Source organism: Doryrhamphus excisus, linkage group LG12 (assembly GCF_037039965.1).
Source record: "Doryrhamphus excisus strain RoL-2023G ecotype Guam linkage group LG12, RoL_Dexc_Guam_v1.1, whole genome shotgun sequence".
NCBI classification, from domain to species: domain Eukaryota; kingdom Metazoa; phylum Chordata; class Actinopteri; order Syngnathiformes; family Syngnathidae; genus Doryrhamphus; species Doryrhamphus excisus.
The window spans coordinates 21,205,138-21,229,097 of NC_136368.1; the positions used below are offsets into that span (position 1 = coordinate 21,205,138).

Genomic DNA, 23,960 nt, shown 5'->3' on the forward strand with positions numbered 1-23,960 from the left:
AGAGGGATTCGGGGGGGGGGGGGGGGGGGGGGGGGGGGTGGTACGCTATTTGGCCGCATCCTCGCTGTCATCCGGGTTGAGAATCTGGTCCAGGGCTTTCAGGGCTGCCACATCAGAGGGGCGGGTCACCTGCGGTGTGCCCATAGTGCTCGACTGGATCTGCGGCTCCGGCACCCCCTCCACGATGCTGCGGACCGCCAGCAGGTGTCGCCGCTGCCTCTCGTGCACTGGGAACGGGAATGACAAGGTTGGGTGTGTGTGTGTGTGTGTGTGTGTGTGTGTATGTACACATACATAGTTGCGGTTGGTGATTAATTAGTTCAAGATCAACTTTAGTTACATCTGTCTGTCTACTTTGAAATCTAGTCTCCACTTGTTTGACTGACTGTATGCAAAAAAATATATATATGCAAAAAATATATATATAAATATGTATTTTTTTTCCATACAGTCAGTCAAACAAGTGGAAACTAGATTTCGAAACTAGATTAATGAACCATGATTAATCACCAAGCGCAACTATGTCTGCAATATTTTGTGTATTTAATGAATAGAAATATAAATATGGGAATAAGCAACTTGCTAACCTCTCTGCCTGACATTGATCTTCTCCACCTCAGGGATCAGGAAGTTGTACACCAATTCCGACACGATCTCCTCCGACTGAAGGTTGTTGCGGCTGCTTGCACAAATGGAAAGAAAAAGGATGAGCATGGTGTCCTCAGACGTCCTGAAAAGATCCATAGGCGGGATTCCTAACCTCTCCTCGATGGCGTAGGCGATATCGTTGACCTCCTTGGCCACCCTGCGGATCTCCTCCCTCGCCTGATCGTCTGCTGTTATCTCCATGGTTTCCAAGATGATGTCCTCAAAGTACAAGTCCACCGTCTCCTGGTGGACTTTCACCACCTGACACGGACACAAGGCTCGCTTTTGATAAGCCGACCTTCCGCAGACCACTTCCACCAAGTACCTGCTTGAAGATCTCATCGTCCTCCCTGCGTTGGCGCTCCTCCACCTGCCTCTTCCCGCTCTCCTCCGCCTCCCTGCGCAGACGCTCCCTCTCGGCCAGCAGGGTGAAGGCGTGGATGCGGCGCTCCTCCTGGAGACGGATCAGCTCCTTGGACAAGGTGTCGAAGACGTACTCCAGCTCGGCGCCCACGGCCGCCGCGTGAATGGCTTCCTCACGCGACCTCTGCCGGGAACGGGAGTTTATTATTAGAGTACTCTCGACATGGAATAACACCCCTATACCTTTACACTGGTATGACCCAAAATGGCGGTAGTAAATAAATAAGCCAGCTATCTCGCCCACACATGGAAATGTCCTTTCACCTCCAGCTGCAGTGTGTCCCTCTCCGATTTGATGGCCATGACGTGTTCCTTGTCGGCCTTCTGCAGCGCCTGCTCCTTTGCCCTCAGGGCGTGGGCGGTCCGCAGCTCCTTGATGAGATCCAGTTGGTTCTCTTTGCTGTTAAATATCTGCACACGCACGCACCCGTTAAAAAACCAACGCCACATTCATACGTACGGAACTCTACGAGAGACGTTCAGACCTCCATTTGGATGCTTCTTCCTCTCAGTAGTTTCTGCAGATGGATGACCGCCAGCTCCTTCTCCTCCTCGCCCTGCGGGGAGCAACACGGCAATGAACGATGGATGTCGGCGAGGTGTGTCGTATCGGTTAACCGACCTCTGGGGGCTCCTCCACAGTGGGAGTGACGGGACGAGGGGCGGGTTTCTCCTTCTTGACCAGGAATTTCGCCAGCTCATCCTTCAGGTCCTACAGAACCACAAACGGTCTTCTGTGAGCAGACGGAGGTTTTCACCCGACTGGTGCGTCTCGCTGATACCTTGTACTTATGCAACAGGGCGCTTCTTCTGCTCTCGGGAGGCTTGATTATAACCTTGGCTTTGGTTTTAGCGTCGGGTTTTTGCTGCTTGATGGGCAGGTTACGAGGTCTGTGGACTTGATTTAACAGACCTGAAAAAACAAAAACAGTTGGATCATAACAAAGCTTAGACCCAACGTTCCGCCCTTGCCTTTGGTCATGGGGTAATGCTAGTTACCAATGCTAGTTACCAATGCTAGTTACCAATGCTAGTTACCAATGCCAGTTACCAATGCTAGTTACCAATGCTAGTTACCAATGCTAGTTACCAATGCTAGTTACCAATGCTAGTTACCAATGCTAGTTACCAATGCTAGTTACCAATGCTAGATACCAATGCTAGATGCTAGCTAACGAAGCGGTCTCACCATCGTAAGTCTCCAGCGGCGTGAAGTCATAATTGAGGCTTTTCTTGACGCTGTCCCCGCAGGCTCGCGATGCGCTGGTCAAGGAGGTGTAGACGTTGTAGTCTTTACAAGAGCCAAGCTCCTTGATGACCTCCTCCGTGTTCCTCCTCTTGGCCTCCAGCTTCCGCATCGCTGCCCACATGACAGTAGGAGTCGCTTTTAGCGGGAATTAACTGTGCCAAGCGGAGCCGCATCTTCACTCATTCATTCATTGCTGGAGGGGTGCTGGAGCCTATCCCAGCTGTCTTGGGGCGAGAGGCGGGGTCCACCCTGGACTGGTGGCCAGCCAATCACAGGGCACATATAGACAAACAACCATTCACACTCACATTCATACCTATGGACAGTTTGGAGTCGCTAATTAAGCTAGCATGTTTTTGGAATGTGGGAGGAACCGAACATAAACATTCCAAAAATGTAAATATTATTTATGTCTTAATTGTTTATGCCTTATATGTATTATTTTCTGTTATGTTTACTATAAATGTGTGTAAAAGTGACTATAGGGGTGTTATTTCATGTGGAAAGGTCTCTAATAATGTTCATTCAATCATTTTCTACCTCTTCTCCTCACAAGGAGGGTTGTGGAGGTGCTGGAGCCTATCCCAGTCTTGGGGCGAGAGGCGGGGTACACCCTGGACTGGTGGCCAGCCAATCACAGGGCACATATAGACAAACAACCATTCACACTCACATTCATACCTATGGACAATTTGGAGTGGCCAATTAACTCCAATTAAACTCCACACAGAGGTGCCCGAGAGTGGAATTGAACCCGGGTCTCCGAGCTGTGAGGTCTGCGCGCCAACCACACCACCGCCGTGCAGCCCGGAGCGGCATCTTGTAAAAGTAAACGTCTAGTCTTACATCTCATGTGGGCCTTGTCCACCTTGTCAAGCTTGGTCTCCTTCTCTCTCAGGAGTTTAGAGTAGATGTTGTTGAGTCTCTCCGTGCTGAAGGTCACCTGGGCGTCGTCCCTCTGCTGCAAAATCTCCCCCAGGACAACCAGACGAGCGTCCTGCAGCCTGGAGACAAAAAGGCCATTTTTTTTATATACAAGTGCAATCTGGGCTGCATGGTAGTCGAGTGGTTAGCAAGCAGGCCTCACAGCTAGGAGACCTGAGTTCGAATCCACCCTCGGCCATCTCTGTGTGGAGTTTGCATGCGTGGGTTTTCTCCGGGTACTCCGGTTTCCTCCCACATTCCAAAAACATGCTAGGTTAATTAGCCACTCCAAATTGTCCATAGGTATGAATGTGAGTGTGAATGGTTGTTTGTCTATATGTGCCCTGTGATTGGCTGGCCACCAGTCCAGGGTGTACCCCGCCTCTCACCCCAAGACAGCTGGGATAGGCTCCAGCCCCCCCCCCTTTGCGACCCTCGTGAGAATAAGCAGTAGCAAATGAATGAATAAGTCCAATCCATAAACAGATAAAGGTAAATAAATAATTTACTTCTGTATTTTTCCTTCTCTAAAAGCCCATTCTCTGGCCTCCATTTCCTCCATCATACGCCTCCTTTTGTGCAGCTGATTGAAGTCGTTAAGCGCAGGAAAAGTCGCCTCATAGACCCGCCTGGCACGGGCTCGCTCGATCATTTCCACTTCTTCTATACTCGCCGGCAGACCCCGCTCTGATGGAAAACAGGAAGTGACTACTGCACGACAGAACGCGGTCGGACATGTGATGGTGCGGCGCCGCACCCCGACATACCCCAGGTGAAGGACGCCAACGTCAGCAGCTCTGAAGGGGTGGTGCCGGACCGTATCACATAATCGGGGGTGTAGGGGTCCGTCTGGGCTTCGTTCTCCCGGTAGTCTGTCTGGACGGCCACCGTGAAGTGGGTGGGGAGGTCCTCGGAGTTGAATCTACCTCGAGCGTCAAACTCTTCTCTGAGGGCGTGAACACAAAAACAGGGTGACGCCTGGGAGGAAAGAGGGATGCTAAAAAGCAGCACAGGCCAGTTGGACTCACTGATCACGATTCATATGCAAGGGAATCTGTTGTACATACGGAAGAGGCCTAAAGGAAGCACAGATATGAATTATTATGCATATGTTGGATGCCCTAATGATATGGGTGAGGCAAACCTTTTGAAATATTTCCAGCGATCAGCTCCAGTCAACTGGCACCCATCCTTTTGCATTAGGGGCCGAACGCTTGGGACCACCCTGTCGTAGAAGATAATCATGACAAGCAACACCGTTTAACAGCAACCAGCGTACGAGGGGAGCGTGTTCGATACCCCGCCAGTTGCTGGAGGGCCTGCTGCCGCTGTTCTGTGTGGCCCCGCCAGCGACGGTCGACGGTTGGCGGTACCGGGTCACCGGTCGGTTCCAGCCGGAAAGTGACCGTGTCGTTGCTGAACATGGTCTCAAACTCTGGTAATTTTCTCTGGAGATATCATGTGATTATTTTGTTTAATAGTGTAGTTTGCATATTAGGGTGTAATATTTAACCTGTGTCATAGCAGTATGCTTTTCCACCACTGCACTCTATAATAAACCACCACAACAATACACAATACTGAAGGGGGTACCTAATGATGTGAAAAAATACTTACAACTTGTTGCTTAAAACTCTTAAAACTGGATCTGGCATGGTCGACCTCTGATGACACAATGTAAACTGGTTCTGTGCGGCACAACAGTGACATTAATCAACAAACTTTGCTTCAATATGTTAGCTAGGCACAACAGTGACATTAATCAACAAACTTTGCTTCAATATGTTAGCGAGGCACAACAGTGACATTCATCAACAAACTTTGCTTCAATATGTTAGCTAGGCACAACAGTGACATTCATCAACAAGTTTGTTTCAATATGTTAGCTAGGCACAACAGTGACATTAATCAAAAAGTTTGCTTCAATATGTTAGCTAGGCAAACATGGCTTACCATACAAGTAGTCATAGTCTCGCTCCCGTTTGATGAGTTTAGTCTGCTTCTCCTTAGGGATGGTGCGAGTGACGGAAGTTGTCATTTTAAGGCCATCAAATCAGGCACAAAAAAAGAAGAAGTCTTGCTCCCAAACCGTGATGGCAGTAACTCATGTGCTAGTTACACTTGATATCTGGGCTAACTCTATGACGTCACCAGGTCGTCACACGGCCCGGCGAAATGTCGTCTATTTGGCCGACTTTCTTTCATATAATTCAAGAAATACATTCTCGGTATGTGCTACAATGTTAATATTTTGATAGACGCTACTTTATTACATCAACAGTAATCTGTCGCGATGTCAAATTGAACCTATGAGATGACGCAATGCATTCTGGGATACCTAGCAACAGAAAACGTATCCTAGACAGTACAGCTTAACAGTGTGTAACCATGGAGACCGTAAACAAAAGACATTGATGGGATTAACCTTACATTTTTCCTCCAGTCAGCTGCAGTTTGAGCATTTTACTCTTAAAGTGGCGTGAAACGTATATAATAGCAGTTGTAAATGCGCGTTGTAAAAGTCCCTTTCATTGTGGGGAACGTCAAAACTGAACGTCAACTACAACTCCCAAAGTACCTTTCGGTAAAAGTCAACCAATCACGCTGAAGCCGGAAATTTCTTGCATATGATTCAAGAAATACATTCTCGGTATGTGCTACAATGTTAATATTTGGATAGACGCTACTTTATTACATCGACAGTAATTTGTGGCGATGTCAACTTGAACCCATGAGATGACACAATGCATTCTGGGATAGCTAGCAACAGAAAAGGCATCCTAGACAAGCACAGCTTAACAGTGTGTAACCATGGAGACCGTAAACAAAAGATATTGATGGGATTAATTTAAAATTTTTCCTCCAGTCAACTGCAATTTCAGCATTTTACCCTTAAAGTGGCGTGAAACGTATATAATCGCAGTTGCAAATGCGCGTTGTAAAGTCACTTTCATTGTGGGGAAACGTAAAAACTGAATGTCAACTACAACTCCCAAAGTACCTTTCGGTAAAAGTCAACCAATCACGCTGAAGCCGAAAATTTGGCGCTTCAGACAAGTGAGTTAATGTGGTAAAAAAAATGTGTTTCTTGTTTCTTTGGTCAGCTTCTTGTTGATTTTGACACCAATGTCTGAAGTGTTAGGGATGGCGTATAACCACGGTGACCAGCAAAGGTTGAAGACACCTGTACTGTAATCCTAAAGTTTTGTAAAAGTAGCTTTTAGAAGAAAAAGGTTTGGTAACACGACGCTGTAAACAAAAAGCACACGGCGTACATTCGGCTGTTATCATTATAGAAACGTCCAAGATGGCGGTCAACTACAAGTCCCAGGCTGTCTTTCGGTAAACACCAACTAATCACACCGAAGCAGGTACCAGGGGTCTGCAAAGTAAGTCAATAGGTTTTGTTTCTTGCTAAATAGTTTAACTTTTGTCCCTCTGGTGATTTAATTCTTAACCTTGTTTCACGTTGACTTTCGTTGTTATTTTCGTAATAATTTCCATAGTTAAGATGAAATACAAACACAAGAGCCCATCCAGCAGCATGATTGGAAAATAAATAACATAAGAAATAACAAAAGAATACAGAAGTGTAATCGTTAGAGTGTTATCTCGCAAAACATACTGCTGTTACCCTGTTGACGTTGACATCAAGCGGATGTCAGTGTTATCCAATTGCAACACAAGTGCACACTTCATTCATAAAAGGTCATTGTTGGATGGTGATTATGCACCCCCCCCCTTCATCTGAAGTCTAAACTTAACCACCCTATTTGGACAGGAGGAACTAAGCTGACCTAAGCGACATTTGTTGACCAAAAAGCTGCGAGGTTTTGCAACAGGGGTTTGCTGGCTCATAGTCAGCTGAAGCTCTGCTGCCTTTATGGACTAATATTAGACCTCATGACAACATACTCAGACAAATACTGTACATTCATTTGGTTGACAGCAACATTCCTTTGCGCTGCTTCTTTCTGTCATTGTGTGGCCTACTAGCGCCTACACGTGTCTAACACATGTCTGATTTTTCCCCCGTGGCGGTGATGACTAAGTGTGTAACTAGCACAACCAACTGGTGTTGGTGTTGGTGTATCTAAATGCATATTTCTCTTTCATATAGCAAGATGGCTTCAATTCTTGCATTTATGACACATTCTACTTTCCGGGTGATGATATGCCACTTCCTATGGTTGTCACATGTCTTCATGTTTACATGCTTTGTGGAGGAAGGGGAAGGTGGCAGAAGGGAGGGATTAGTTGGCCGCAGCCTGCTTCAGCACTTAAATGTGCTCATTTTTGAAGAGTGGCGGACCGCTCCTATAACAGGAGCCTGGTAAATATACCGAAAACTAGCATGGTTAGAAGTGGCGTGGATAACTGAAGATGAAGGAGCCGCTTTGGGTTTTTGCTGTGATTTTCTTCTTGGTGTGCCAAACGTGGACGTGGAGCGCAGGTTTGAATCATTATGTTTTCCCTTGTGGAGAATAATGGACTTTTTTAGGGACGTTTTAAGATTATAATATACACCCCGTGGCAACTTAATTAAGTACTAAGGCTATCCAATCCGGGAAGAACATTTTGGTTGTACTGTAGTTCCTTAAATTGTGCCGGTATATGTAATCAGGTGGTCTATGTGTGTAAGAATGCTTAGATACAAAACATCCGCAAACGTAAGGCCAACAAAGCTCGGGTACACATCGAAGGCGTTTAGTTTTCTTTACTGAATTTAATTAACTTCTATAATATCGCTGTATATCTGAAAGTAGTCGGTAAATAACTAAATTAAAGTAGCAAAGGTCACATAGTATAGTTATAAGGACCAGACCATCATACTACCACCACCATATTTTACTGTTGGTATGATGTTCTGTGGTGGTGATGTTCTGTGGGCTGCACGGCGGTCGAGTGGTTAGCACACAGGTATGCTTGGATTTTTTTTTCTCCCTTAAAAACTTTCATTTTAAAAACTGCATTCGGTTGTGTTGCCAGTGATGACTATTCATATTTGGTTGATCATTTGAAACATTTAAGTGTACACTCAAGCATTAGGATTATTACGATATAAGCAGTAGTACTTATTCCAATCATTTTCTTGTATTTTTTATAGTCAACTACACATCTTTCAATGTGGGGAGTGACGTCAAGCTGAACTGCAGTAACAAGTCATGGCAGGAGCTGATCTACGTCATCTGGACCGTGGACCTGATACACAAACAGTGCCGGATCGCCAACAGCATCGATGGGGGACCCGAAAACAACTGCAGCGATGGCAAGACCATGCGGAACACATCCATGTTCCAGTCGTACCTGCACATCCCAGACTTCTCCAGTCGTGACGTGGGATTGTATAAGTGTGAGCTGGTTTATAGAGGAGGGTCCGCAATCTGTAGCATCAGCTTGTCAATCACAGGTGGGATGTTTTTACTTTGTCCATGTATTCTACTATGCTAATGTGAATTTTTTTTTAATTCATTCGCTTTTGTCAACCAACATTCCAACTTTATTCTTCGAGCATTCACCATTTTTTATATGACTTTATTTTTGCGAAAATTCTCATTTTTTTCAATTTTATTCTCCTGACAACTTTTTATTTTCACTGAAACTCCAACCTTTTTAAAAAAAAAATAATATGGTCACATTTATTTGTAACATGAGTTTTTTTCTAGTACCATTACAGGTTTTGGATTAGCAATATTCTAACTCACTTTGCTCATATCATTGAAAATGTTATTTTTTTCTGGTATATTCTGATTCTGCTTTCCTGAACTCTTCCATATGTGTCATTTCTTCTGTTGCGTGTTCACTGCCGTAGTTCCTCCCAGAATCTCCTCATGGCTGGAGTGGAGGGACGACAACAGCATGGTGGCCGTGTGCAAAGCCGAGGAAGGAAAGCCGGCTGCCACCATCACATGGAGCCACATGGGGAACTTCTCATCGGTGGAGAAGCAGCAGAGCTCCAATGGCTTCTTCTCAGTGGAAAGTCGCCTGGGGCTCCCCGAGGGCACCGGGAACGTGGAGAATGTAACCTGCATCATCAGGCACCTGTACTGGCAATCTGAGAAAACGTTGCGACCAAAGCGCCTAAAAGGTGAGCATGATGGACAACTTCCTTACACTTTCCTCCAAGCACATTTTCCTCAAATTGCATTTCATTTACGGCAATGTTAATGGTATAATATACTATATTTGTCAAAATCTAAGCAAAAATAATTCCTCCTCTGTACATCTTGTTAAATTATACATGCCTTCTTTCTCTTTCGGCCTTTCCCTTCAGGGGTCGCCACAGCAAATCAATGGCTTCCATCCAACCCTGTCTTCTGCATCTGTTATATGATCCATTTCAATATTCCTCCAGGTCTTCCTTATAATGTGATGTGCGTCCTTGTTGTCGTGGCCATCTTAATGGTTCTGGCCGGATTCTTAGTCTTTGCACACAAGAAAAAAATCATGCCGAGGTGAGAGTTTGTCTCTCTTTCTCTCTCTCTCTCTCTCTCTCTCTCTCTCTCTCGCTCTCTCTCTTCATTACTTTTTTATTTTATTTTAAAAAGTATTTTTTTAAATAAATACTGTAAATTGTTTTTTTAATGTTTTGAAATTTGCTGTTCCTTATTAATTTATTAAATTATTTTTTATTTTTCCTTTGATTTCTTTAGTGTATATTATTGTTTATGTACATTAATTTAATTACATTTTACATTAATAGTTGGTGAGAACTATGTAGGTGAGAATTTTTCTCTATCCATATATATTTTTATTGTTTTTTTGTAATTATTAGATTTTACTTCATGTTTTTATTGGGCTTTGTGTTATTTTATATTATTTGATGAGTTAAACATGATTTTATTTAATTACTTTTTTATTTTATTTAAAAAAGTATTTTTTTTATAAATACTGTAAGTTGTATTTTTTTCATTCACTTCACTTCATTCAATTTTTTTGTTCTATGATTTTATCTAAATTGCGTACATTGACTTTCTGTATTGAATTTCATTTCATTCCTTTATTTCACAGAACTTTATCTTACGTTTATTTGAGTTGATGCCATTTTTCCTGAAACTGATTGTTTTCTTTTCCGAGAAGGTGTCTGTCTGGCGGCCGCTCGACTCTTAAACCTCAGCCGGTATGTGGTTTGTTCTTGTTTTCCTATCTTTGAGGTGATCAGAAGTTTCTTTTCCTTTTTCAATGCTCACTCTTCGGTTTTCTTCATGACACCTCTTTTTTTTTTCAGATGGAGGACATAGAGGAAGTCGAACCTTATGCCAGCTATGTTCAACGTGTCAACTCAATCTATAACTCAAACCCTTGCGTCCCTTGATGGCCTGTTATACTACGTGAACTACTACGTATACATGCAATGTACTGCACAAAGGAAGATGTACCGTGTCTGTACTAGGTAGGTCATATCAGGTAGGTTGAGAACACTAAAACATGGAAAGTTTTAAGATACACGATACTACTTGGAAATGACAGCAACTTTCCACAGTAGAAATGTGCTTGTCACCACTGTGCCTTCCTAACAAATTCACTTAGCTGATTTAATAAGTACAAATGTGATGATGAAGTGTCACCATCATTCAGGTCATGCTCTAATACCACATGTACTTCCTGTTTTGGAAGTGTCAAGTGTCTTTGCATAGAAATATTGTCAGTTTCCACTGACTCAACAATTGGTTTTGTTTTTTAACACCAAAAAACATGATACACATTTGATTTCTGAGTAGTGTAAGGAGACAAGTTTTTTTATTTGTGTGAAATTATTTTTTTGATCAAATTAGATGCATGCTGAGGAGTCATTGGAATACATACAGCTGTTCATTCATTTATTTTATAAGTGCAAAATAAGCAATTAAAATAAAGGACTGTCTGTGAGCTTTTGCATGATGATTTAGCTCATTGGCCATCGACCTTTTTGAGCCCAAGATCTCTGGTCCTGGTCTACCCCCCCCACTGCGCTATTGTTGTTATGTGGTGTGAAAAAGTGCTTGGTCCCTTCCTGATTTATTTTTTTGTCACACAAAAATGTGTTGTGTTGTTAAAAAATGTTTAACAAACGTAAATAAAGTGCATCTTACAGTGCGGAAAATACATACATACGTACATTTATTGTATAGTTTTGGGACTCCAGCTAACCACAGTGAGAGCCATTATCCACAAATGGCGTAAACTGTTTGAAGATGAACTATATCAGCAAGTTGAAGTATTTGTGATTTTAGAAATAAGGAGTTAGTATGTTCTCTGTAGGCGGCATTATGAATTATCCTTAACACCCTTTTTGCAGTACTTTTTTTGCAGTAGTATTTAGCGAGTGAAGATTGCTTTTATAGTTATTAGCCCATATTTCCACACAATAAGTAAGATATGGTAGAACCAGAGAGAAATAAAGAGTGTGGAGTGATTTCTGATTGAGAACAAATTTTGCTTTGTTCAATATTGAAATATTTCTGGCCACCTTATGTTGTATATTTGTAATATCAAATCATATGATCATCACAATAGATGAAAATATCAGCTGGAAGCCTCATATTTTCATCTATTGTGATGAAATTGTGATGAAATCTATCTTATCTTGTGACGTATCTATCTTATACCATAAAGTAACACCAGAAGGCGCTATTGTTAAAAAATGTGTTTGTGGACAGAAAAAAAGAAATATGCAACATGAACCAATTATCAGTTGTTTCTATCTTTTTTTTCTGCAGAACAAAAGATTAGATTAGATTAGATCAAGACAAAGCAAACAAATGGACACATCAGGATCACATTGACATCACAAAGGCGTACATAATGCGTTCCATCCGTGCCCTCAGTGTCCCAGCGAATGGACCGGGCCAGCAACTGCATAGAGAAGTGTTGGATGAATACTGAATATGTCAGATCTCATGTACGAGGTGTTAAATATGTTGTTGCTATTTATGTGTGGAAGGGCAGGAAATGGTCTCACCGAGGGAGGAGTCATCATACCTGACAACGGACAGCTAAAGCTAGCCTGAAGCCTAACCCCAACTTTCATTTTAACCACTCTGACCCTAATGTTCTCAACACCACTGACAAGTCATACGGTTTATTAGAAAGTACTTTTTATTTGTAATATAAATCACCGTAACTTCACCGTCTGACAAAAAAGCAGAATAAATATTAGCTTGTCACAGCATTGAATACGGAAAAAGGTGGGAAAAATGTAAAATATGTGAGGAAAAAAAATTAGCGTACAGCATCAGTCATCATGCTGGCTCAGGATGAAAGAATGCAACCATCTGGCTACAGCTATTTGCTTTTTATAATTCAATACAACTCACTTTACTTGGCACAAACAACACTGGACATTTATAAAATATGTATTTGTTTTGAAAAATACTTCATTATTCTAGTTATTGCGTTTCTTACAACTGCAGTCACAATGTACTTTGTCATATATTTCTCCTTGTTTGGATGGGTTACCTAAAATGTGGCTCTGTCCAACTTTAATAGTGACTATGAGGCAGCGCATACTATTAATATCACTATACATTTTTGTTTATCTTCTTTAAAAACAGCCGAGTGCTCCTGTCATACAGAGGATCTTTGACTAGCGTGTTTGCAGTAGTTTAGGTGACTGATCTGTGCTATGTGATCGGGCCTCTCGTGTATAGTAAATAGAAATCGCACACAAGGTAGTTGTGGACTTCTTTTAGAGCAGCTACACACAATAACATGCACAGAAAGCTTTCTAGATCTTCCAGAATCTGCACCTATTCCAGCTGTATTTCCTTGGATTTTTAAAACGGTCTGTTTTGGAAATCTCCAGTCACACCCACGCCGTTGTGATTGGTCATACTGCTAACAGCTTGTACCCGAGCACGCCCATATAAGGAAGAGCTGGTGTTAACTTCATTGCATTTTGTTAAAAGGACTTAATACCTTTCAAAATCAAATAAGAAAAAGATTAGTAATAAGCTTCCGGAAAAGCTGTCTGCATTCTGTAAATACACAGAAGATAATATAGGATAGTAAAACCAGAACATTTATTTTGTCTTTCACTTTCACTTTGAGTGGTTAAACATGAGTCGGACACACACGCCAAGATGAATGTCACAAAGTTGTTGATCTTATTCAGGATCGTGATTGACATCCACTGGAGGCGTTTTCCCTCAATGCTGCGGTGTTGTTGATCTTATTTAGCATCGTGATTGACATCCACTGGAGGCGTTTTCCCTCAATGCTGCGGTGATGGAGATGCTTTGGTCCAAAGCGGAATGATCAGTCAGCTGCAGCAACACAAGCAAGCGAGAGAATCAAACCATCTTGATTAAAATGAACTTGTAATTCGTTCCAATAGATTATCACATCATTCGCCACACGACAGACCCTGATGAGGACGCTAAAGATTATTACTGCTACTGGAGATGTAAAGCATGAAGAACCTCAAGTTAATTGCAGCAAAATATTCATTCAGAAGATGCATTCAAAGACATTGTGAGGCTATGTAATAATCATTTGGAAGGTCGTAAACCGGTTTTCTATGCTCTAAGAAAATATTCCATAAATAAGGAGAAATCCTACTTCACTGGAATCCACTTATGTCGGGTCTGTAACCAATTAACCGTGATAGACGAGGGATCACATTATTATTATAAGGAAAACATCCCTAGCAAGGTTGAGATTCACCGGGTGAGAGACCAAAGGGGCCTCTAATTTGTGCCAGGTTCCAATATATACATAATTAATAGCCGTGGCTGTAGGCAACATCTTGATGTAGTTTTTATTCACACACAAGGTAGCAGGAGCTGCATTTGATGTATGGTGAGTGGTCAGCATCCGGCAGCTTTCCCTACCTATGCATGGGTGAGTCTGCATCACAGCCTTGACGGTAAGTACACGTAGTACACTAAATATCTTTAGAACATTTACACACGCTCACCGTCTTTACGCAGGAAACACTTCCAGAGGCAGAAGCAGAGGGCCAGGACCAACAGGGCTGCTACTGTGGTGACTGAGATGAGGATGGCCAGGGCCGTACCAACTACGACGGAGACAACATGGACGTTAGCCGTAAACCACAAAATAACCAAGTGTGAAAATGCTGAACATTTGCTGTTCGACTCCATCCTGGCAACATATGTTGTTGGGTGAGAGATAGCTACTAATAGCATGTACAACCACAGCCAGAATCCCGTCTCAAGTGCTCCGACTGACTTTTGGTGTTCATGGAGACAGCGATGGGGGCCTCCAGGCCTCGGTGGTGCACCAGACATTTGACAGACACGTCCTTCAGCAGGCCCGACTGCAGGCTGAGCGTGCTGACCACCAGCGTGGTGCCGTCGTCCTGAGGGAGCAGCGTGGTGACGGGCGGGCCCATGGTGCGGTTGTCTTGCTCCACATTCCACACGATCTCCACGGGGGGGCGCGACACGGCGCTGCAGTTGGCCTCGATGAGCCCCGAGGACGTGCTCTTGTAGATCACCTGAGGTTTGGGCAGCGCTGGAAGGAGGAATATTATTGGAGGTATGTTATCATACAAAGCCCTTTAGAAAATGGTGTGTTTGTGTAAACCAGGGGTGTCCAAAGTGCAGCCTGGGGTGCATTTTTGACCTTTTTGCTCCTTTATTATTGGCCCTCTGCAAGTTCTGCAAATACTATTATATAAAGTATATATTAGGTATAGTATAGGTATAGTTTGATTCCACATACTGAAATGCTATGGCTTTTTAACATAGTGCTAGCATAGAAGTGTTTCAAATGTACTTCCTCCCTGAGATCATATCATATGAGAAGTGAAATTAAGTTTTTAGGATTTACAGAACGTGTGCAATAATTGTTTAAACGAAAGGTGCCTCAATTTGGGTACCCCAACAGAAAAATGACATCAATATTTAGTAGGTCATCCTTTTGTAGAAATAAATGATTCCAATGAGGGTCTGGATTCTGGTTGAAGGTCTTATTGACCATTCCTCTTTCCAAAACATCTCCAGTTGAGTCAGGTTTGATGGTTTCCAAGCATGGACAGGCCGCTTTAAATCACACCACAGATTTTCACACTTTGGACACCCCTGCTCTAAGATTAACCTGCTTTAAAAAAACAAACCTCCAAAGCCTGAGCCCACTTTTAGGTATGTGAATTCCAGAAGATCCATAAGACAACCTCGGTCTGTTTTCAATTTTCTGTTCCCGCAGTCCAACAAGAAGGGATGGTTTTTGTTGGCTGCAGCGCCTCTGTTTTTTTGGCTATTGTACTTTCAGACCTGGAGTACTTCACCCCAGCCTTTATTTGATTTGAGGACAGGAGAACGCTCGTCACAAACCCAAGCTTAAAGCTGCCTTGAGGTTGGAAGGAATTCTACATTCTAATTGGCTAACGTTGTGTTGACAGCAGCAATAGCCTGATTTATGTATAATATATATGTACTACACTTAGTATCACCTTTACTTACAATACCATTAAGTCAATAACGTTATGCTTTTATTCTGCTTTTGCCTTAAGTGAATACCCCGCCTCTTGCCCAAAGTCAGCTGGGATAGGCTCCAACATACCCCCGCGACCCTAGTGAGGATGGCAAGATGAATTGGTCTCTATATTATAAGACCTATAAATTATTTAGCACAGTTGCATACTAATTGCAGTGTAAAACCTAATCGAGTGAAATTCATTCATTTTCTACTGCTTATCCTCACGAGGGTTGCAGGGGGTGCTGGAGCCTATCCCATCTGTCTTGGGGCGAGAGGCGGGGTCCACCCTGGACTGGTGGCCAGCCAATCACAGGGCACATATAGACAAACAACCATTCACACTCACATTCATACCTATGGACAATTTGGAGTGGCTAATTAACCTAGCATGTTTTTGGAATGTGGGAGGAAACCGGAGTACCCGGAGAAAAGCCACGCATGCACGGGGAGAACATGCAAACTCCACACAGAGATGGTCGAGGGTGGAATTGAACTCTGGTCTCCTAACCGTGTAGCCCAATAAAGTTTTAGTTTCATTAGTTGTTTTATTGTGTGCTAGGTGGCGTTGTGTCGTGTACGAGGCGTGACATCCGCTATATCAGCACTTGAGCGTATGATAGAATAGGCGGCCGTAGAAGACTACAGTCCAAATGCTAATGGTGCTGCGCCAATAGAAGCACCTACTGTACTGTGCGCTTTCAAACAAAAGCACAAGTGTTTATTGAACTGATGCGAGGAGGAGTGAGAAGCAAACGCGTAGACAAAGCACACAGGCAGCCACTGTGTGCCGCAAACACTGACCACAGTCATGCACCAGGACCTCATCGCAGGCCTTTTCCTCGGGAACACTTTACGTGGACGCCGGGACAGCAACACGAGTTGCTGGACTTGGGAATAGTAACATCTTAAGTCGCACATATTCCGGGCTTCCCTACAAAAACCCAGTGGAGTCGGTAGAAAGGGGATTAACACACGCACAAAGACAGCTGGGATAGGCTCCAGCATACCCGTGATCCCAGTGAGGACAAGCGGTATAGACGATGGATGGATAATTAATTAACTCTTTAGACATCTCATAATGATTTATGTCTAAATATTAACATTGGTTATCACTTGAATGACAATATCTACAAGCCTTAAAAAAAAGCCCATTATGGGTTTTTTTGTGTTATTTACATTTCTATGACATTATGATGGTGTTTTTGTGATTAACTTTCACGCTCGTATGGTTCATAGTGGTTAACTTCTTTTTACACTTGGCTGACAATATCTATATGAAGTATTGTGGGGTCTATGAGTTTGAATGTATTGCTTTTGACAGCAGTCACTGTCTTTTTACACACGCGTGTGTCAAAACGATGCTTACCGAATGTGGAGAGGCACACGGTGGAGCTTTTTGGCCCGTCGTCATACGTGCCGTACAGGCAAGTGTAGCAGCCCTCGTCCTGGATGGCCACGGGCTGGATGGTGAGCGTGCTGTCCGACAGCGAGGCACTGAGCCACGCCCTCCCCTGGTAAGGAGGCTCTATCATGGGGTCGCTCCTCTTGGCGAAGGAGGCCACGTCTGAGGAGCGGCCTCCTTGCGCCGAGTTGTACCTCCAGGTAACCTGCTGCACCTTCTCGGGCAAACCGTAGGAGCACGAGAGGGACACCTTCTTGCCGCTGATGGCCGTCTTGTTGCCGTGTACGGTCACTGATGCTAGAAGAGGGACAAATGACCTGTTTTTGTTATTTGGTAATGGTAATGGTAATGGTAATGGTAATGGTAATGGTTTAATTTCATTTGAACATGCATCAGATTCCAATTGAGTGCATCCCATTATCAGCTCCCAGTTCCACATGTCCAAAAGGAGTAGGAAGAAGCAAAGCTTATTAAATCCTACCCCTCCATCTGGTACTTTTACAATCACTAACTGGTTCACTTCCTGCTTGCCTAATTTTGTTGTTGTCCCGTAGCGAAGTACTGGGTGATATGAGCATCCAATGCCATAATGGGTACCATAGTGCGTGTCAATATAGTGATATATATAGCACATCATGACTGGTTCAAGACTCTTCATCCTTGGATTTAGCAAACATCAACTGCTTGTATTGTTTCTTGAATTGGCTCATCGTTGTGCATTGTTTGATTTCCTTACTCAATCCATTCCATAGTTTGATTCCACATACTGAAATGCTATGGCTAGCATAACGTAGTCCTAGCATAGAAGTGTTTCAAATGTACTTCTTCCCTGAGATCATATTTCTCCTCTCTTGTAGAGAAGTATTGGATGACATTTTTAGCTCATTGCTTATTTTTAGCCTTATGCATTATTTTAGCTATTTGAAGATGAACTATATCAGCAAGTTGAAGTATTTGTGATTTTCTCCCTTTCACCTGAATGTGTATTTTTCCTCCCTCCTTTAATTATTGTGATGCTTCAAACACGAGGGGCCCGTTTTTGGGAGTCAAATATTTCACAATAGGACTGCCAGAACAGAAAGCGGTTGCAAATCTGTACCAGCTGTTCCTGCTTAGTGGAAAGAGTCCTGTTCTTCCCGTCTGTGTGGGTAAGAAAACGTTGTATTAACAAGCCGGCCTGAGCCTCGACCTCCTTGTCAGGTGGACCAGGTTAAGGACAGGTTTGACATGCATGTGGCATGATGCTGTGTCTTCACTGTTGGTGTGTTCAAAGGCAACTAAAGCAGAAAAAAATCTCAACTCCATTTAATCATGAAAAGTCAACACTGGTCATGTTTGGCCTTTTGTGGCCTGTTTGCCACCAATTGGACAAAGAGGAGCAGTACACACAGGAAGTCAAATGATGCTCTTGTTACGTTGTTATATCATGCCTTGAAAACATTGTTTAACTTCAACACTGAAATGTTTGAGACACACCTGCAAAGCCACTCCCACTTGCTGTTTTATTGTATCCGTGGTTTACTTTTCTCTACCACTTGTCCTTACCAGGGCCGCTGGAGAGCTGGAGCCTATCCCAGCTGTCTTTGGAGGAGAGGCGGCGTACACCTTGGACTGAATTGCCCAATAAATAGTGGTAAATATGCTTTTTTTGTACAAGCACTGCATACAACTTATACCGGTATTGCTAGCATTGATAACATGAGGCGGGTGTCCTGGCTGGTCAGCCGCTAAAGTAGGCAGTGGTGGTCAGGAGGGCAATCGCAGGGATGCTATTCTTTTCTAAAAGCTAAAGCTGTTGTTTCAAGGTCAGATTTCTCCCGTATTGTTGCTTTAAATCCACTAGCCACAAAGTCAAGTGCCGTAGCGGTATTTTCCCAGGCCATGCTAAGCTAAAAAGAATGTGCAATCACTTCCCAGGAGGCCTGGCTGAGGATATTCTATGAGAGGCATGGAGCGGGACCACTTTGAGGATATGAACTCGTTCTTCCTGTCAGTAGAGTTATAAATCATGCAGATCTCAAAGGGAGCCTTCCTCCATGTGTTCATGGCTTACATTAGATTCCTGGACTTCATCAGCGCTCATTGATTGTCTTCGGTCATATTTTGCTTTAAACATGTAAAACATGTTTAAAAAAAAGACTGAAATGGACTTTTATTTGGCTTTAATTAGCCATAAGATACGCATATGGTGCTATAAACGTTTGCAGACACGGGTCCTGATTGGTGAAATGCATACCGTGGAAACTCAATTATGCAGCAAAGAACTACAGAGCCAACATGATAGACTGGCGATGAAGCTGACTTCCGCTTCCTGCTTCCACGTATTAGCAAGCAAATGGGGTGCTAAACACGCCGTTTAGTGATAAAAATACATAAAGAACACTTGTATGTATACATGTATTGTATAAAGAGGACCAATTATGCTCGTTTTCTGCCCTTAGCATTGAGTTGTGAACTCCTATAGAGCAGCTACACACAATAACCCGCACAGAGAGCTTTCCAGATCTTCCAGAATCTGTCATCTATAGCCCAATAGTTAATACCCATTTGTAAACTTTGCATAACGCGTATTACAATTTTAATTTTTACAAGAATAAAATCAAAAAATGGGCAAAACTGGGATTAGCTTTCCCCTTTGACCACACACTTGACATCAGGTAAATTCATAATATGAATATTCTAATGATTTGGGACATGAATTGTGGTGAAATGATGCATAAATCCTTAAAATGTATTCCATTGCAACTTCTGTACAAGTAAATCTTCAACATAGTGACACAAAACTGAAACAGAACCACAGCATTTAGTCCCTAGAACAGGTTTTGATGCAGTAAATAGTCCTAAAATCCTGTTTTCTGCCCTTTGTATTGAGTTGTGGACTCCTATAGAGCAGCTACACACACTAACGTGCACAGAGAGCTTTCTAGATCTTCCAGAATCTGCACCAATTTATGCAGACCCGTAGGGTCTGTTTAATTTAGTCCACAGTCACACTCATAAATGCTCCAGATACGGAGGTCCACGTTTACGTGAAGGAAGTCCAGAGTGCATTGATGTCAGGAGTCAAACGTCATTATCTGACGCTTTGGCATCGTTTAACATGAGAATACAACAAGAATGTTACTTGCAAACATTCATTTGTTATGTTTTTGTGAACAACGATGCGATGGAGGTCTTACCGGTGACAATCAGGCAGGTGCGTCCTTGCTTCGGACCCGAATGGACCATGTCAAAGATGCAAGTGTAGCAACCTTCGTCCCTGAAGCCCACCCTCTGGATGGTGACGGCCGAGGTGTCCTTGGAAGACGGGGTGAGCTCCACGTGCTGCTGGCCGCTCACACTGTCCCTGTTGCCCGGCTGGTAGCTCAGCAGCGTCTGGTTCTGGACATCCAGCCAGCGCACTTGTCTCACAGATTCGCCTCTGTCCCTCGAAAGGGCGCAGGTTAACGTGAACGGCTTCCCCACGGTGGCTTGGGTACGCTCCGGTGCCGATACCTTACCTTGGGCGCAAGCACACTAAGAATCACTAATTGTATTCACCAGGGGCACATGCATGGTCCTCAGTGGAATAGCAAGGATTTACCCTGGAGCTTCCCCACCATCAGCAGGAGGAAACACACATGCAGACCAGTTCTACAGGAGACCCGCGTCATCATCACCTCGGTCCTTGCTCCTGGAACGAAAGCAGGATGTGGTGAGTAGAAACACGGCATCAACTTTCTTTAGAATTATCGCTTTCACCCCAATAGAAGGTGGTATTAGTCGTAGCTTTTCTTCCTGTCACTCACACCACTCACACCAGTGACCAGCTGAAAAAGTCATTGGGAAAAAAATGCACTTTAAAAAAATTGTGCCTAAAAATTAATTTTTCACAGTCTAAGTGTCGTCTTATATTCGGGTCAATAACAATATCACAACTATACCTAAAGATCCCAATAGAGGGTGGTATTAGTCGTATTAGCCCCCATAAGTCCCCCATAAGTCCCAAACTTGACATCAGGTAAATTCACAATATGAATATTCTAATGATTTGGGACATGAATTGTGGTAAAAGGTGCAATGATTCCGGTCACATGATGCAGAAGTCCTTAAAATGTATTCCATTGCAACTTCTGTACAAGTAAATCTTCAACATAGTGACACAAAACTGAAACAGAACCACAGCATTTAGTCCCTGGAACAGGTTTTGATGCAGTAAATAGTCCTAAAATCCTGTTTTCTAGTCCTAAAATCCTCCAAACATGCACTTACCTCTTGTTGGTCCTAATGTTGTACCTCAGCACCATGTACACACGAAACTGTCATTTCCTAACATCCTTTTTAAAGCACACAAAGGCTTTCCCCTTCCTCCTGACTGTTTCCAATTGTGTGCACAAATGTGCACCAGCAGGGTGAAGCTCCAGATTGCAATGATGAAGCCCACAGACAAGAAGGGAGATACGGGAGAGGAGAGGGGACGACTGGAAAGCATCGTGTTGGTCTCACGGCGCCCTCTCCTGTGCAGCTTTTCACAGTAGCAGAGAAGGAAAATCAAGCCGTTTAAAATGGTTTTCTACAGTGCACAGGAAAGGGAAGTACAGTTATTTCCTTCATTACGGTTATTCAATTCCAATATTTTTGTGGTTAGGGCATAGAAAACCTATTTAAGATTTTCTAAATTTAAAGCGCTATATAAGACATAACACCCCTATAGTCACCCTTACACCCCTATTAACCAATATGGTTGCCATAATGACAGAAAGGAAGACGTATTAGAAATAAGTAAGGCTGTAAGGGTGCCACACAGCAGAGGTGACATCGCCTCGACTCCATTTTAAAGGGAACCTGCAGGATAGCGTTCATCGCGTGTCACCGTCCAGCCAAGCCACACGCAAACTTTGTGCGCGTGAAGGTTTGCGCATCCACACACGCATCCCACAAAGCTGAAAAATTATCACATTTTAATCATTGCCGCCCAGACGAGGACCAATCAGCAGGAGTTTTATTGATCGGCCAATGAGTGGACAGGATGCTAATCAGTACGTTATACTTGCCGTGTTATATTTCCTGGAGCTATATGGCATTGTAAAAAAAATATTAATCATTAATAATTAAAATAATAATTATTGGTAATAATTATTAATAATATATTCAATAATTAAGCAGCGGCTTGGGAACTCGTTGCCGCCAGACTGCTGTATCGATGAATCCAGCAGAGGGCGCTGTCTCGCAACTTCACAGATTTTAAGATGTGTTTAGTAACTATGGTGCTTTTTCACCATTGGATACCATTGAATGTACTGTTATATATAATGAGTTTCGGAAACAACAGCCTTACTTCAAACAAGTCAATAAGTCGCAAAGCCGAGATGTACTTTAAATCAAATATTTTCAGCATATCATGTTAAATATGAAAGCGGTCCTTGTATGTTCTTCATTCTTTCCCAGAGAGCGTCCTGACGACATCTACCCCCTCAACAACACACTGCCTGGTCTTACTGTCACCGTTCTTCATAACGGGGGCCACTTTCATCAGCAGGGGGTTGTAAGGTCCGTTGTGGGTGTCGGGGTTTATGGTCTTAGCGTCCGTGCGTTGGAATTTGAGGAGCTGCAGCTGCTGGTTCTCCAGCCTGAGCTTCCTGTTGCGCTCGGTCAAAGCCTCGTGCTCGAGTTGTGCGGTGTTGAAGCGCTTCTTCAGCTCGGGGAACTCCAGCACGTGCGATGGCTCCACCGTCTGTGTCCTGGACTCTTGGGCTAGTTCTTTAGAAGCCACCAGGTCCTTTTGCTGGCTCTCCAGATGGCGACACATCTCGGCCAACTTCAGGACCCTGGTGCCCTTGGTGATGATGGTCCTCAGGCTCTTGGCGACATTGTTGCTGCGAAGGCTGATCTCGTTGATCATCATCTGGACCGGCACTCGATCCTGAGCCATCTGGCTCAGGAGCATGTGGATCTTGGCTTTGGCGTTGTTCCTGGCGGCCGTCAGCTTAGCCGTCATGGCCGAGTTGTTCTTCTCGGTGGTTTCTAGCCGGGACTGCGTCTCGATGATGGTGTTGTACAGCGCCACGCCCTTCTTGGACGTGGTGACCGAGATTTGTTTTTTCATCTCCATGAGCTCCACGTTCTCCTTCTCGATGACGTAGCGCTTCTCCGCCTTTTGGTTCTTCAGGACCTTCACATTCTGATCCAAGAAAGACTCCTCCACCTCGAAGGCCTTATTCTTCTCATACGCCGAGTGGGCCTCCATGGTCTCGCTGTACAGCCTGTGGATGGTCGCCAAGTCCCGCTGATGGTGTCGCTCCAGGTGGATCAATGTATCCTCAAAACCCACTCGAGACTGCAGGAAGTAGGCGGCCATAGTTTTGCTGAGGAACTCCAGCTTCCGGCCTATGACCTCTTGGCCAATGTCCCACTGTTCCTGCAGGAACTTGACCCTCTTCTCCTGCAAGGTGCACAGACGCTCCACATTCTCCTGGTGGACGCGCCACACCTGGGTGGAGAGACGCTCGGACTCCTGCACACCGCATGCAAACCTGTCCACGGCACGGTTCAGGTCCTGATCTCGCCGCTCGAACGTCCGGCGAAGAGCCGCTATGTCCTCCTTGAGCTGGACGCATCTGTCGCTGCGGAGACCGAGGCGATAGGTGTCCTTCAGCTTCACCGCGTTCGCTGCCGTGTAGGCTTTCTCCTTCTTCAGCTTGTCCCGCAGGATCTGGGGGCGGAGACTGGGGTCGTCTCCTGTACCTTTGCCCTTCTTTCCTTTTCCTTTTCTCGGCATCTTGGCTTGGTGAGCTTGCGCGGGATAATTTCAAAATTGCAGGACAAATGTGCTGGTACAAATATTTTGTTTCCACTGGGAGTAGGACAAAGATGACATCACTGACTGTCACTTAGTGTGATGCATTAGAGAGA

At 43.9% G+C, this 23,960-nt stretch overlaps 4 protein-coding genes across 7 annotated transcripts; 1 reads left to right on the forward strand and 3 right to left on the reverse strand.

Moving 5' to 3' along the window:
• Positions 1-21: 21 nt before the first annotated feature.
• cfap91 (cilia and flagella associated protein 91) lies at positions 22-5,819 on the reverse strand. The gene is made up of 17 exons (XM_058081788.2): positions 5,198-5,819; positions 4,862-4,932; positions 4,544-4,692; positions 4,389-4,469; positions 4,273-4,320; positions 4,012-4,190; positions 3,754-3,931; positions 3,167-3,324; positions 2,261-2,431; positions 1,854-1,984; positions 1,694-1,783; positions 1,557-1,628; positions 1,336-1,482; positions 974-1,195; positions 761-909; positions 588-679; positions 22-227 (listed from the first exon to the last, which is right to left on the reverse strand). The coding sequence occupies exons 1-17, from the start codon at positions 5,280-5,282 to the stop codon at positions 46-48; spliced, it is 2,205 nt and encodes a 734-aa protein (XP_057937771.2). The 5' UTR covers positions 5,283-5,819; the 3' UTR covers positions 22-45.
• Positions 5,820-6,255: 436 nt separating this feature from the next.
• LOC131136012 (cell surface glycoprotein CD200 receptor 1-A) lies at positions 6,256-11,415 on the forward strand. 3 transcript variants are annotated; one of them, XM_058082468.2, is made up of 6 exons: positions 6,256-6,633; positions 8,352-8,654; positions 9,057-9,332; positions 9,519-9,699; positions 10,325-10,364; positions 10,473-11,415. In XM_058082468.2, the coding sequence occupies exons 2-6, from the start codon at positions 8,522-8,524 to the stop codon at positions 10,557-10,559; spliced, it is 717 nt and encodes a 238-aa protein (XP_057938451.2). In that variant the 5' UTR covers positions 6,256-6,633; positions 8,352-8,521; the 3' UTR covers positions 10,560-11,415. The 3 variants fall into 3 exon arrangements, with proteins under 3 accessions (XP_057938451.2, XP_057938448.2, XP_057938450.2); XM_058082465.2 differs by lacking the exon at positions 6,256-6,633 and adding an exon at positions 7,501-7,697; XM_058082467.2 differs by lacking the exon at positions 6,256-6,633 and adding an exon at positions 7,505-7,697 and having other exon boundaries at positions 9,600-9,699.
• A 904-nt stretch (positions 11,416-12,319) lies between these two features.
• On the reverse strand, positions 12,320-21,467 carry LOC131136011 (OX-2 membrane glycoprotein). Of its 2 annotated transcripts, XM_058082461.2 has the most exons (7): positions 21,321-21,467; positions 20,653-20,742; positions 20,249-20,569; positions 17,034-17,366; positions 14,417-14,701; positions 14,142-14,243; positions 12,320-13,488 (listed from the first exon to the last, which is right to left on the reverse strand). In XM_058082461.2, the coding sequence occupies exons 2-7, from the start codon at positions 20,723-20,725 to the stop codon at positions 13,481-13,483; spliced, it is 1,122 nt and encodes a 373-aa protein (XP_057938444.1). In that variant the 5' UTR covers positions 20,726-20,742; positions 21,321-21,467; the 3' UTR covers positions 12,320-13,480. The 2 variants fall into 2 exon arrangements, with proteins under 2 accessions (XP_057938444.1, XP_057938443.2); XM_058082460.2 differs by lacking the exon at positions 12,320-13,488 and having other exon boundaries at positions 14,128-14,243.
• A 933-nt stretch (positions 21,468-22,400) lies between these two features.
• Positions 22,401-23,887, reverse strand: LOC131136010 (dynein regulatory complex subunit 2-like). Its single transcript, XM_058082459.2, has one exon. The coding sequence runs from the start codon at positions 23,824-23,826 to the stop codon at positions 22,483-22,485; it is 1,344 nt and encodes a 447-aa protein (XP_057938442.1). The 5' UTR covers positions 23,827-23,887; the 3' UTR covers positions 22,401-22,482.
• Between the last annotated feature and the right edge of the window lie 73 nt (positions 23,888-23,960).